Raw genomic sequence first — 14,298 nt, 5'->3', positions numbered from 1 at the left:
TGCATGTTGATGCCAAGTCATAACACAGAGTTATCAAAACACCATGTGTATGCTGAAGAGCAAATAAGCCCGTGCGCCACAACTATTGAGCCTGTGCTCAAAACCCTGGGAGCTGTGACTACTGAAGCCCTCACGCCCTAACTCCTGTGCTCTGCAACAAGAGAAGCCTCTGCCATAAGCCCGAGCACCGCAACTAGAGAAAAGCCTGAACAGCAATGAAGACACAGCACAGCCAAAATAAATAAATAAACAAAATTATGAATATAAAAAAACACCATGTGTATCATTACCTGTCTCTTGCCTCTTGGTGCCTTTTTATATGACATGGTTAACAAAGGAACAGCAGACTCAAAACAACCTGATTTTCCTAAGACCTGCCCAGACCTCTGTGGTCCTACTGAAGCAAGGAAGAGGCCAACACGAGGAAGGAGGTGGCGTGGGAATCAGGAGGAAGGAGACACTGAGGGGCCTAGGATGCAACAGAAAGAAATTTTCCCTCTGCCATTCTTGGCTGCCACTTAGAAAGCAATTAGGAACCACAGCGGGTGAGGCACACATCGCATGACTGTGAACAACCGTGAGACCACACACAGGGATCACATCCCAGGGTGGAGCCCGGACAAGCACAACAATGAATGTCTCTTTTTGGCAAAGGTCATACTCAGGTCCCTTCACCCTACTTGTTACTCCTCCCTTCCAGAGGTGAAATGGTTCTCTTTGCCCAAGGCAATTTCCCTCCAGCTTTCCTTCCTGAGCTCTCAGTTTAGAACAGCTTTCAGGTGTGACTTTTTCCCTGCATGAGATGGCTGAGTCAGAGGCTGTCAAATGTTTGGATAAACTATCAAGGTTGGGGTTGATCATGCAATGAAGAGCTCAGCACTGCATCACCCATCATTTCTAAAGAATTTATTTGAAAATGGGGTATTTCAAGGCAAACCCTTTCAGAAAGGGAAATCTGGATTGACCTTGAGTCACTGACTTCTGACACTTTCCCCAAGGAACCCTGACATGCTTCAAAAAGAAACATGCTGTATCATGGTGGTTAGAATCAGAGTAGAAAAAGAGGTATGTCCGGAAGGTCATGTACACACTGCTATATTTAAAATGGATAACCAACAAGGACCTATTGTATAGCACAGGGAACTCTGCTCAGTGTTACACGCCAGCCTGGATGGGAGGAGGGTTTGGGGGAGAATGGATGCATGTATATGTATGACTGAGTCCCTTCGCTGTTCACCGGAGACTACCACAACACTCTTAACTGACTATACCTCAATACAAAATAAAAAGTTTAAGGTTTAGGGGAAAAAAGAAAAAGAGGTATGTCAAATATAGTACTGTCTCTTTTCTCACAGCCAGTTAAACATTATCTATATTATCTCTACCAGGGATGCTTTATGGCCAACCACAAATTACAGTAAGCAGGTAAAGAATGTTGACTTTTACTGACTATATTTTCTATACAACACACAGGCTAGACAGCTGGATAGAGACAGGAAGGAATGAGAAAATGGATGAAAAAACATATCTACAGATGACAGTAATTTTTATTTATTCATAAAATTTCCCCTTGGGATCTAGCTCCAGATTCTCTATAATTATTCAAATAGTCTAAATTACTTATTGGCACCCTCTTCCTTTATTTTTCTCTAAGTTGCCTGAAAGCTCATCCTTAGTCCAAAACATAAAGTAATGAAGTAATAGCTTTCATACATTATAAGACTATTAGAAAAAGAGAAGATCTAAGAAGTTATCTAGTTTAATTTTCTATTAATGAATATGAGGTTCAAACAGGGAAAAAATTAAAAGAATAAGAGCAATTGCCTATTTTTTTCCCCTCTTTATCAAATAAAACATTCATGTAGAAATTTTGGAAAGCAGTGAAAAATGTTAAAAGGCAGGAAACCTTATAAAGGCAAACTGTCAAAATATTGGCAGATTTTCTTCAGCCCTTTTTATATATTTTTCAGGATATGCAATTTTATCTTACTTTATAAAAAACTTCACATGATATTATTAGCATCTTTCCATATGTTGGTGTAAAAACTTCTGGTAATCCTCATTTTCAGTGATTGCATAGTATTTTACCCAATCACTATACCATACTTTATTTAACCACTCCTCCAATGTGAGAAAAATACTAGTTGCTTCTAGTTTAACTACTCTAACAAATGCTATGATGAAATCTTTCAGCAAATCAGAGTATTTCCCTAGAATAAACTCTTAAAAGGGAAATTACTAGAGTAAAAAACATAAAACATATATTTTACGGGGCCACATGAATAATCTCAATTTTGAACCAAGATATCTCTTTTGTCTACGTGACTCTCCAAGCACATGCAGAATCCACATGTAGGAAGGTATTAGTCATGTGGCCCCATTCCCCAGAAAGGAAGGATATCTCAACAGCAGCTTGGTTTCCATGGTACCCTAAAAGCATCACTGAAAATGGAAGTGGGGTGAGATTTAACAGGTCACACAGGTCCTTCTTCCTGTAAGTAGGATGTCCTCTAGAGTTTTTCAGATTGCACACTGGGCTTCTTAAAAAGGGAAGGAGATTTACAGCCAAATAGTTTTTCATCTTTGACAGGAGTTATCTTGCCACAGTAATGTCCTGTCAGATTCTGTGCTAACAAAGATTTAAGAATCTTTCAGTTGCTAAAATTTTCCCTCTTCAAAGGAAGTGTGGTGGAGGTCACTGAATTAATCTTGCTCCAATGAGCAAAATCTGCCAAAACATCAATTTCTCTGCAGCTTCCTTTCATTTGGCAACTATCCATAAAGAATTCTTGGTTAGTGAGAGCCTGAGGGTGTGTGGGGGCATAGTTAGGGTTCCAAACAGGGAATCTGGTCTGGAATCGGGAGTTCCCCCACTCCTCAACAGCACAGAGAGACAGAAAAGTCCATAGAGAACAGACTGTGGTTGCCAAGGGGATGGGGAAAGGTGGAATGGAGGTTCGAGAATCAGTTCAGTTCAGTCGCTCAGTCGTGTCCAACTCTTTGCGACCCCATGAATCGCAGCACGCCAGGCCTCCCTGTCCATCACCAACTCCCGGAGTTCACTCAAACTCACATCCATCGAGTTGGTGATGCCATCCAGCCATCTCATCCTCTGTGGTCCCCTTCTCCTTCTGCCCCCAATCTCTCTCAGCATCAGAGTCTTTTCCAATGAGTCAATTCCTCGCATGAGGTGGCCAAAGTACTGGAGTTTCAGCTTTAGCATCATTCCTTCCAAAGAACACCCAGGACTGATCTCCCTTAGAATGGACTGGTTGGTTAGCAGATGCCAACTATTTATGACAAGGTCCTACTGCATAGCACAGGGCACTGTAGTCAGTACCGTGATTATAAACCATAATGGGAAAGAATGTATATATGTATAAGTCAATCACTTTGCTGTACACCAGAACACAACACTGTAAGTCAACTATACTTCAAAAAAAAAAAAGAGAAAATTTAATTTTAATTACTACCTTATCTAAAGGGAATGTATTAAGAAACAGTGAAAGAAATTTCCATCAAGAGTCATATAAATGCAAAATCCACTACATTTCTTCATGTGACTAAAACATCCCCTTTGATTCTGTTGCTTTTACTTCTCCATCGGATTCTTCCTATCTCTACACACGAGCCATCTAGTCAATCTTCCCTTCAAACATTTTTGCATATGGAGTTAGTGGAGTCAGTATTCTTTTGGAAGTTTTATTTTCAACATTGAAGAACTGCTCTGGCCTGAGAGTGGCAGTGGAGGAATGCTAAGTGTGAAGAACAGGCAAGGAGGTGTACTCTTAGGTGCCCCATTTTGAAACAGTCAATCCTTTCTCTAATTTTTCTGACCACTGTATCTATTAAAGGTGGCAGCTACAGTCCTGGAATGCATTTGAGCTAAGTAATAGTGGTTACCGAATGCTGCAACTTCAATAATAATTAATCAACAGGCAGAGAGATTGGTATGCTTGACATGCCCTGGCCAGAGAATATATCTTCTTACTTATGCCCAAACTTTGGTTTCAAGATTTACTTAGTATTAACATTTTCTTTATTTTCTTGGGCTCCAAAATCACTACAGATAGTGACTGCAGCCATGAAATTAAAAGACGCTTGCTACTTGGAAAAGCCGTGATAAACATAGACAGCATATAAAAGCAGAGACCTTACTTTGCCAACAAAGGTCCATCTAGTCAAAGCTATGGTTTTTCCAGTAGTCATGTAGGGATGTGAGAGTTGGACTATAAGAAGGCTGAGTGCCGAAGAGTTGATGCTTTTGAACTGTGGTGTTGGAGAAGACTCTTCAGAGTCCCTTGGACTGCAAGGAGATCCACCCAGTCAATCCTAAAGGAAATCAGTTCTGAATATTCACTGGAAGGACTAATGCTGAAGCTGAAGCTCCAGTACTTTGGCCACCTGAGGCGAAGAGCTGAGGCATTAGAAAACACCCTGATGCTGGGAAAAACTGAAGGCAGGAGGAGAAGGGGAGGACAGAGGACAGAGGACAGAGGTTGGATGGCCTCACTGACTCAGTGGACATGAGTTTGAGCAAGCTTGGGAAGATTGTGAAGGACAGGGAAGCCTGGCATGCTGCAGGCCATGGGGTTGCAAAGAGTTGGCCATGACTGAGTGACTGAACAACAACAACAATACAATTAACTCGTGTTTTGTTTGTGTGTGTAGGGGGGTGGGGGGTGGTGCTCAGTTGTGTCCAACTCTTTTTGACCCCATAAACTGTAGCCCATGAGGCTCCTTTGTCCATGGAATTTTTCCAGGCAAGAATACAGGAGTCGGTTGCCATTTCCCACTCCAGGGGATCTTCCTGACCCCAGAATCGGACCAGAGTCCCTTGCGTCTCCTGCACGGGCAGGCGGATTCTTTACCACTAGTGCCATCTGTGAAGCCCCACAATTATCTCTACAAGTGGGGAAACTGAAATCACATAATCATGCTAATATATCTAAGTGCCACAGAGAATATCAATGAATATTTGTCTGGTTATTATTTAAATTGTCTGAAAATAGAAACAGCATGATACAGTTAAGCTGGGGAAAATTTTACATATATTTTACATATAAAAATGTGTATATTTTTATTTACATATAAAAACTGCCATCTTATGGTAACTTGGAGTACTTACCCTTTCCTGTGATGTTTGATAGCGGAGGTGAAGGGCTGTGGGGTCCCAATCCACAGCAATATAGGCATTTCCAATGAAAGCCCTGTCTTCCCCACAATCAATTTTGCAGCCTCTGCAAAATCTAAAGAGGGGAAAAACAATCTACTGAGGAAAGAATAATTAATGAGTCCAAATTTTCTTTATCAAAACTAATTTTCCCTAGGAATTCCCTGGTGGTCCAGTGATTAGGACTTGGTGCTTACACTACCATGTCCCAGGGGTTCCATCTCTGGCCGGGAAACTAAGATCCTGCAAGTCATGGCCAAAAAATAAAAAATTATTTTTCTACTTCTCTACTTTCCTTCTTGGGCATCACAATTCGTCATGGGCTTCTAACTTCAGACTGATAAATGCATGAATATGTGTTAGTAATTATTAGCAGTTCACTGAATCACACTTAACACTTCTCAAATCTTTAGTTTTTCAAGGCATTTGATAACCAATTGTTAATCCACATGAATATGTGAAACTTCATGGTAAATAAATGATAAGGGAAGTGGATATTTGAGATAATTTACCTCTCATGAAATTCGAAATTTAGTTACTTAATGCTTATGGGGCATAACAATGCCTATTTCCTTGTTTGTCAAATGGCACATTAAATACATATAAAAATTTATGAGTGGGTAGGAACCATGACAAAGGCCATGGCTTCACTGCCTATACATCTCAAGTTTGCTAAGGCTATTACAGTTCTCTGAAAGCTGACTTCAGTACACAGGCATTTTCCAAGCTGGAACACTAATGACTAATCAATCTCTATAACTTTTCTTAAAACCAAAAATAGACTTCCAGTAAGGTCTAGTAAATAGAATATGTTTTACTGAACTCAGAATTGCTAAACTGATTTATAACTAAGGAGCAGAAGGTCTAGAACGATAAATGTTGATCATAAACTATGAATCTGATGAGGATTGTAGAGTTAACGAAATCAGCTAAGTCTCAAGAGCAAAACTTAGCTATAGACCTCACAGGGAAGAGATGAATGAAGAACTCCTAAGTTCATTTCAAGCTTCCCATTACTACTTATTACGTCTAAAAACTGGAAAGCTTACGAAAAAGGTATAATATCTGAAGCTGCAATTCTACTAACATTTTTCTTTTCAGAAGGTGACTTTACCTGTACCATGGGCACCAAGCACAGGAGTTCCCATCTTTCTGCACAACTCGTAGAGTGAATGGATACTGATAACCCATACTGTCATCACTGAAACAGAACATAAATCAGAGTGTAAGAAACATTTCTTATCTGGAGTCTCTTTCATCTTCTCTGAAGTAACCCTAAAAAGGGGCATCTGTTAGAGCAGTATGCTCACACTGACAGCTCCATGCTGGTTATCCTAACCCATTAACTTCAGCCCTGCACAGCTGTACTCAGGGCTCCCTGCTTGTAGAGGGGAAACACAGCAGACTGCCAGATGTCTCCGACAGAGTCCATGTGGTCCAAGGAAATTTCATAAAATAAGCTAATCATGAGATCGAATGCTAGTTATCTTTCAGCCCTAATTCTATCAAAAGATTTAATTCACATTAAACCAGACTCCTTCTATGACAAGAACACGGATACAACACAGGAAAGTGAAAGGTCACAATGGTTTTAGAGGAGTTGACTGACTATATATTTAGAAGCTTCTTTAATCAGAATCCCTGATGTGGTACATGACAGACATCCCTTTTTCCTTGCCCTAACTATCTAAAGCTATAAGCTATATAACATATTTAGAATAACGTTTTAACTGCAAGATAGCTTTATGAGTTCTCCGACTGTAAAAAAAAAAAACAAAACTATTCATCCTTGCCCCAATAAGAAGCAACACAAAGAATATAACATAAGAGCAATATACTTTATGGATCATTCGGCAATTTGTAGTGGTTATCACATGACTGCTAAAGGTAATGAAACTATGATAAGGACTCATGGTTGTAATGGCAACCATTGTAAGGGCAAGAATGAGTATTACACCTGTCATAGCAGTTCCCATCTTTCTGTCTAACTCGTTGACTGAATGATTATGGATAGCCCATGTTGTCCAGTATCATGTCAGTGATAACCAGGTCAACAGTAAGTAAGGAATGCAAAGAAAGATAAAGAGATAAAACAGCCAGGTAACACTCCGGCAGAGAACTGTACAACAATTCTCTTCTAAAAAATTTCTTTACTTATAATACTTGCCAGAAAGATTTAGGTAAGAGATCAGAGATTATAAGGATTATAGGACTCTGGAATGTCTAGGTGATGAAAGGAAAGTGTAGTGTCTCTCCTACTCAGAAAACCAAAACAAATGGTTGAATTGTAGTGAGTCCTATAAATCACCCAGAATTAACATAAATTCTCCTTTTTCTACATTTGGAAACTGTACATCTAGCAAGATGCCCAGAGACTCACCAATCCTGAGCATGATTACTAGCTTCCTGAGGTGGGAGTGGGCTGGCTAATCGTGACACTTGAATCCAAACCGCATCATACAGGTCTTTCTTCCGGGTATGCACAGTACATGGAACAATCAGAGGCATTCCAAAAAGGCTGGGGCGATTCTTCTGAGATGACAGGAAATACAGTTCTGTTCTCATCTGTAAGTACAAACAAGAGAAGAGTGAGCTGAGAAGAGGCCTCTGATTCCTCTCTTTTGTTCTTCTAGGACTGCCCTGAACAAGCATCACTACCATTTTCAAATCAGTCACTATCACACTTCTCTTTATTTACAGAACTATCTTTTATTAAAATGTGAAGAGAATGGTTATTCAAAGTGGAGACACTGAAGGGGTGCCAATTTCAGAGTTGCCCTCTATCAAACTTGGGTTTTCAGCATTTAATATTTTCAAATTACATAGTTTTCTCTGATAAACATTTCTTACACACAATGAATCATATATAAAAATTTTTTAATCATATTTTAATTATATGATGGAATAAAAGGTAAACTTTTGAGATGTTTGCTCTGAGGATGTTAAAGGAGATTTTTATCACTTCTTAACATGCGAGATACTGCACAGAATTAGCCTGGAAATGGTGACTTAAAACAAAAGTTTAGTATAATAGAAAAGCTGCTGGGAGTTAGTTACAGGATTATTAAAAAAAATCTGCTGAGCACTTGGACATTTAATTCTTTAAATTTGAACTTTATGTAGTAGAGAAGCTAAGCCAACAACTTATAAACTCACTAGTTTCTAAGTGAAAGACTCTTATTTCAGATCCCCAAGTATTTTATTTTGCTGTTATTCACTTATTAGCTAAATACATGATTTTAAGACTCCATTTCATGTATTGGTGGTTATATTATTATAAGACCTATAGAAAGGAGACATAGTTCAGAAGAACTATTTTTTAAAAATCAAAAAACTTTGATTAGTTTTTCTCTCCTTAAACTTATACCTTTCTTCCACTCCAACTCTCAGTAGATGACTTATGCTACTAAATAAATGAGATTTAAGCAACTATCTCTTTCTTCTACCCTTCTCAGTGTTATTTCTTTTCTAAACTCACATGATTTTCTTCCTCTTGGAGGTAACTTCTTCCAGGGCCCTGTGGCCTATACCTCCCATACCTGCTCAGTTCTTCGTGGGATAATGCTCCCAGCTTTACTGTACAGGAATCTTTCTTTGGTTCTAGCCTAACAACTTCTTCTTTAATCTGAAAAATCTCACTTGACCTAACTGTGCTAAATTCTTGCCCTATTTCTTCACTTGGTTACTTGGCCAAACTTTTCAGTTTTCATTCTTTTCGATGTCTCTAGTCCATGTAGCCACTTCTTTCTTCCCTTTTTTGAAGTTGACTTCCCTTTAGTAGTTGTGTCAACACTACACTATTCTTTCTCCCTTTATTCTCTGATATTCTTGCTTATGTTACCTTGCCTTATTCCTCTTCTTTTTCTATCTTGTAGAAGGGAATAGAAGACAAACTATTTTCAAAGTAATTCAATCATGAGATTAAAGTGTCTGAAAGAAGAAGGTGGCAATGAAAATGAAGGAAAATGGTAAATTCAAGTAGTATTTTGAAAGAAGAAATTCAAAGACATGATACACTAGAGTTTCAGAAGAAAAGGGGGAAAAAATCTAAGAACATCTCTAGCCTTGAGCCTTTTACATGGAAGGATGGCATTGCCTTTCACATAATAAGAAAGGGAGTTGACTTGGGACAGATGGTAAAATCGATTTTCAGTTCAGTCGCTCAGTCACGTCCGACTCTTTGCGACCCCATGAATCGCAGCACGCCAGGCCTCCCTGTCCATCACCAACTCCCAGAGTTCACTCAAACTCATGTCCATCGAGTCGGTGCTGCCATCCAGCCATCTCATCCTCTGTCGTCCCCTTCTCCTCCTGCCCTCAATCCCTCCCAGCATCAGCGTCTTTTCCAATGAGTCAACTCTTCGCATGAAGTGGCCAAAGTATTGGAGTTTCAGCTTCAACATCAGTCCTTCCAATAAACATTAGGACTGATCTCCTTTAGGATGGACTGGTTGGATCTCCTTGCAGTCCAAGGGACTCTCAAGAGTCTTCTCCAACACCACAGTTCAAAAACATCAATTCTTCAGCGCTCAGCTTTCTTCACAGTTCAACTCTCACATCGATTTTAGGCACTCCCCAAAGCAGCTATTAGATTATAAAGTAAACTGGAAACAGGGAACTGGTTAAAAGGTAAAAATTTAGAGCACACTTTATGGTCCAATAATTACAAAAAAACCTGTATATAATGCTTTAAGCACTTACCAACCACTTTATATAACATACATGATAGATGAAGGGAGCTGTTTTGTAAGAAAGATTTTTTTAAAATACATCAGAGTTCTTAATATTTAATCTGATAATGCTTTGTTTAAAGACATGGGGAAATGCATGAATCACTCCAATGATCTTAGCTGATGGGACTGTGCTTAAACAAGATTTGAGCTGCACTTAAACAAAATTCTAAGACACAAATATATCCCTTAATTCTCTAGGATGTTTACTCAAACAACCCTGTCTAGAAAATGATCCACAGACCATCATCTACATGGTCAGAAAAATCACTTTAACTTGGGAGTTACTAATTCAAAGGGAAAATGTACATTTCAAAGAATTATCACAAAGTAATTAGCTGTGTAATCACCAATCAGGTCAAGAAGCAATTCGGTCAGCACTCCAAAGCTTTCCTTGAGCTTCCTCCTAGAGGTAACAGTTTTTCTGAATTCTGGTAATTATATCTTTGCTTTTCTTTGTTTTATACCCTATGCATAATAAACAGTAAATTTCATCTTCCCTGTCTTTAACGCTTTATTTATAAATATATTATTTCATTTCTTTTTGTTTCTGATTTCTTTCCTGCATTATTTTTATGAGATTCTTTTATTTTGGGAATAAGTATAAATTCATTCATTTTCAATGCTGCATAATATTCTATGACTACGACTCAACTGCCTTACCCTTTCTACTACTAATGGACATTTTTAAAAACACAAAATAGAATGGTGGAATTATTTATCTTCAGTTAGAAAACTTAGTTTTCTAAGTAGCTGTATTAATGTGCACTCATCAGCAGTGTATGAGAGCTCTTGTTGGTAATATGAGTTACAAACATCTTCTACTCCATGGCTTGCCTTTAATTCTTTTAGTGATGTCTTCTGATGAAACTGAAGTTCTTAGTTTTAATGATGCCCAATTTAACAATCCTTCCTCTTATATTTAGTGCTTTCTGTGCCCTACTGAAGAAGTTTTCCCCCTAAACCAAGGTCATGAACATATTCACCTTTGTTTTGCCTTCATATTTAACTCTACAGTCCACCTGCAACTGATTTTTATGTGGTGAGATCTAGGTATGTCAAATTTCATATGGATACCCAATTATCCCAGCACCATTTACTAAGTGAGCTGTCTTTTACAGCTCTGTAATGCTATCTTTGTTATAAATCAAGTGCCCATACATGTGTGAACCTGTTTGGGGGCTATTTTATTTCATTGGTTTATTTGCCTTTTCTCATACCAATAATACAATGTCTCAAATATCATTGCTTAATAAAATCACTCTTTGTGACCCCATGGACTGTAGCTTACCAGGCTCCTCCGTCCGTGGGATTCTCCAGGCAAGAGTACTGGAGTGGGGTGCCATTTCCTTCTCCAGATCTTCCCAACCCAGGGATTGAACCCGGGTCTCCTGCATTGCAGGCAGACGCTTTACCATCTGATCCACCAGGGAAGCTTTAATAAAATCATGATATCTGATAGCTCAATTCCTCATTCTTTGTTCTTCAAGACTGCTTTGGTTATTTTAGTGCTTTGCGCTTCCATATATTAGAATCAGCTTATAAAGTTATACACATACACGCGTAACATACAGAGTTTGCATTTTTATTAGGACTGTGCATTGAATCTATAGATCTGTTTGTGGAGAATTGTTATTTTTGAAATATTGAGTCTTCTAATCCATGAGTGCATGCTCTGTTGCTTCAGTCATGATCAACTCTTTGTGACCCTATGGACTGTAGCCCTCCAGGCTCCTCTGTCCATGGGATTCTCCAGGCAAGATTATTTGAGTGGGTTGCCATCCCATGGACATAGTCTATTCCTTCAAATTGAGTCTTCTTTAATTTCTAGCAATAATATTTTATTGTTTTCTACATAGGTACCTTGTATATTTTTTGTAAAGTTTATTTTCAGGTATTTACAAATTGGAAGAGGCAAGAAGGATTCTCTCCTAAAACCTGTGGAGGGGCACAACCATATTGATGCCTTGATTTCAGACTTCCCGGCTTCAGAATTGTCAAAGAATTAATTTCTATTGTTTTAAGCCACAAGTTTGTGCCAATTTGCTACAGCAGTCCTAGGAAACAACTTGTCTTGCCTAGGAATCTTGTTTCTCCTTCCAAAACAAACAAAACCTTATCTAAGGCAGCCACACTTATATGGTAACGAAGATGTATACGCTGACATGAACATATAGGAGTCACAAACTTTCTAGAGACAACAGTATTCCGATGCACCAGCTGTCTTGTTGCTGCTTAATGTGAGTGAGGAGTATCATTTCCTATGTAGGCTGTCAGATGTGATACTAGATCCTGGCTGTAACCAACACATTGAAAGTGCACACACTGAAGATGTTGCCAAGGCAGAAACTGCTGTTTCATAAATAGCACTGGCAAGACCAGCAGTAATTTGCCTAACATTGAACTAACCATTTTCCGGTGGACTGCAATGATGTAGCCTGTAAAGGAACTGTCGGGAAGAGATGGCATATGACCATTCACCATTCCATTTGTGAAGTTTTTCTCAGTTCCACATGGCACAACAGTGTTTGGCATTCCATTGGGAATGAATATTGGTCGAGGCAGGTCCCCGTTGGCAGTCAGGGTGAACATTCCGTTTGTAGATGGGGAGGAGGAGAAATCTACAAATTCAAAGGTAAGCACAGCATCATATGTTTGTGGTACCTTTATCTTTCCTCTTTTCTCAAACATTGCTGGGACCCAGACCACTGACAGTCTCTTTTAACTTAGGACTGGAAGTAATCATAGGTCAAATAATTCTAGATTAACTGTAAGACTTTCATTTTAGAGTTTACTTTCATTACTAATACTTTCGATTAAATGACTAAACAAGAGTAACTGCTAGAAAGAGTAAGTGAAATTTTTACAACAATCTTTATCAGTCCTATGTTATGGCATGAAAATAGTTCTGCTTTTCTTTTTCTTAGTCTCAAAAAATTCATTTCTCCATGTAGCCTCTAGCCAGATATTTTACAAACACTTTATTTTTAAAAACACCTGCAGAGAACTCCCATCTGCTCCCTGCCCCCACACAAGCACAGTCTCCCCCATTAGCACCCTCCCCCACCACAATTTGTTATAACTGATGAAAGACATTGCTTTTTAAATTACAAATACATTTTCTTAGTTTTACTAGCCACAGTTCAAATGCTAAACAGTTGGTGTGACTACTGGATACTCTGCTGCTGCTAAGTCGCTTTAGTCATGTCCGACTCTGTGTGACCCCACAGACGGCAGCCCACCAGGCTCCGCCATCCCTGGGATTCTCCAGGCAAGAACACTGGAGTGGGGTGCCATTGCCTTCTCCATTGGATACTCTATTGGATGGCAAAGATTAAAGAAAGTTTTCATCATTGCAGAAGGTTCTATAGGACAGTGATATAAATGATATAAACAAACAAACAAAAAAAGCAATAATAAATCATCCACCAACCCACCATCAGTACTATCTACTGAGCACCTATGAGAGGAGCCCCCTTCTCTCTGAAGCCTTTGATAGCTGGGAAATCTAATTATCAACAATAAAAAGAAGAGACGATGGCCAAGAAGACTAACTGGATGACCATATTAAATTATATGAATGACCATATAAATATCAGAGTATAAACAAACTTGTTTTTTAGACAAATTCACTATTCTGTTTTCTAAAGCACATTTGTTTCATACCACCTGTTGCCATGTTAGTATTAGATAAGAGAGTTAAAAGATCTGAACTCCAGTGGTAGATTTAGCTAAGAACTACCTATCCAACTTAGGTTCTCTGAATTTTAGGTTCCTCATTAATAAAATGAAGAATTTAAGATGTTCAGTACGGTTTCCTACAGGCGCCAACATTCTTTTGCTGTAATTTTTTTTTTTCTCTAATATTTTTAGCCTAAACAAAAACCGAAAAAGAATGACAACCCTTAGACTATTATTCAAAGCTAAAATCATGAGAAAGAGCTCTAGTTCTCTCTTACCTGTCTGTATTGGACTAGAAGCTGAAATTGGAGATCCAGGGATGGGAATTTCAAATGCACACAAAAATCCACTCACTGAGAGCCGTACTTTCTGGTTGTCCTGAGGGAAATTCTACAGAAAAAGAAGCAAGAGGAGAAGGGGGAGATGTTTCAGACAAAATGGAGAATCATCTCTGATATATTTGAAGCAAATGTCTTAGATTCTTTTATCAGTAAAGCAAACAAGATGTCTGAATAAATTTTCTAAAATAACTAAAAGATGCAGGTTTGATAAACTGAATGAAAACTAACTTTACTGGAGAAACCGTTATCCTCTTTCATAGGAAGGAAGTATGATGTGTATAAATGACTTAAGTTTTGCCCTTCATTTCAAGAATCTAAACCCCAAATCCCCAGAGATCTCACCTCTGCATTACACATGAAAAAAATGTTAAGG

At 38.6% G+C, this 14,298-nt stretch overlaps 1 protein-coding gene across 2 annotated transcripts in view; it reads right to left on the bottom strand.

Annotated features, from left to right (window-relative positions):
- USP32 (ubiquitin specific peptidase 32) overlaps positions 1-14,298 on the bottom strand; it is a 204,501-nt gene that overhangs the window by 9,489 nt on the left and 180,714 nt on the right. For both annotated transcript variants that reach the window (XM_061390239.1, XM_061390240.1), the window contains exons 25-29: positions 13,863-13,974; positions 12,313-12,524; positions 7,554-7,738; positions 6,288-6,374; positions 5,129-5,249 (exon numbers count right to left, since the gene is read on the bottom strand). In XM_061390239.1, the coding sequence (XP_061246223.1) occupies positions 5,129-5,249; positions 6,288-6,374; positions 7,554-7,738; positions 12,313-12,524; positions 13,863-13,974 (717 nt within the window). The remainder of the gene's footprint in view (positions 1-5,128; positions 5,250-6,287; positions 6,375-7,553; positions 7,739-12,312; positions 12,525-13,862; positions 13,975-14,298) is intronic.

Source organism: Bos javanicus, chromosome 19 (assembly GCF_032452875.1).
Source record: "Bos javanicus breed banteng chromosome 19, ARS-OSU_banteng_1.0, whole genome shotgun sequence".
Lineage (NCBI taxonomy): Eukaryota > Metazoa > Chordata > Mammalia > Artiodactyla > Bovidae > Bos > Bos javanicus.
The sequence above is the reverse complement of the archived record's forward strand: the minus strand, read 5'-3'. Positions and strand labels throughout refer to the sequence as shown.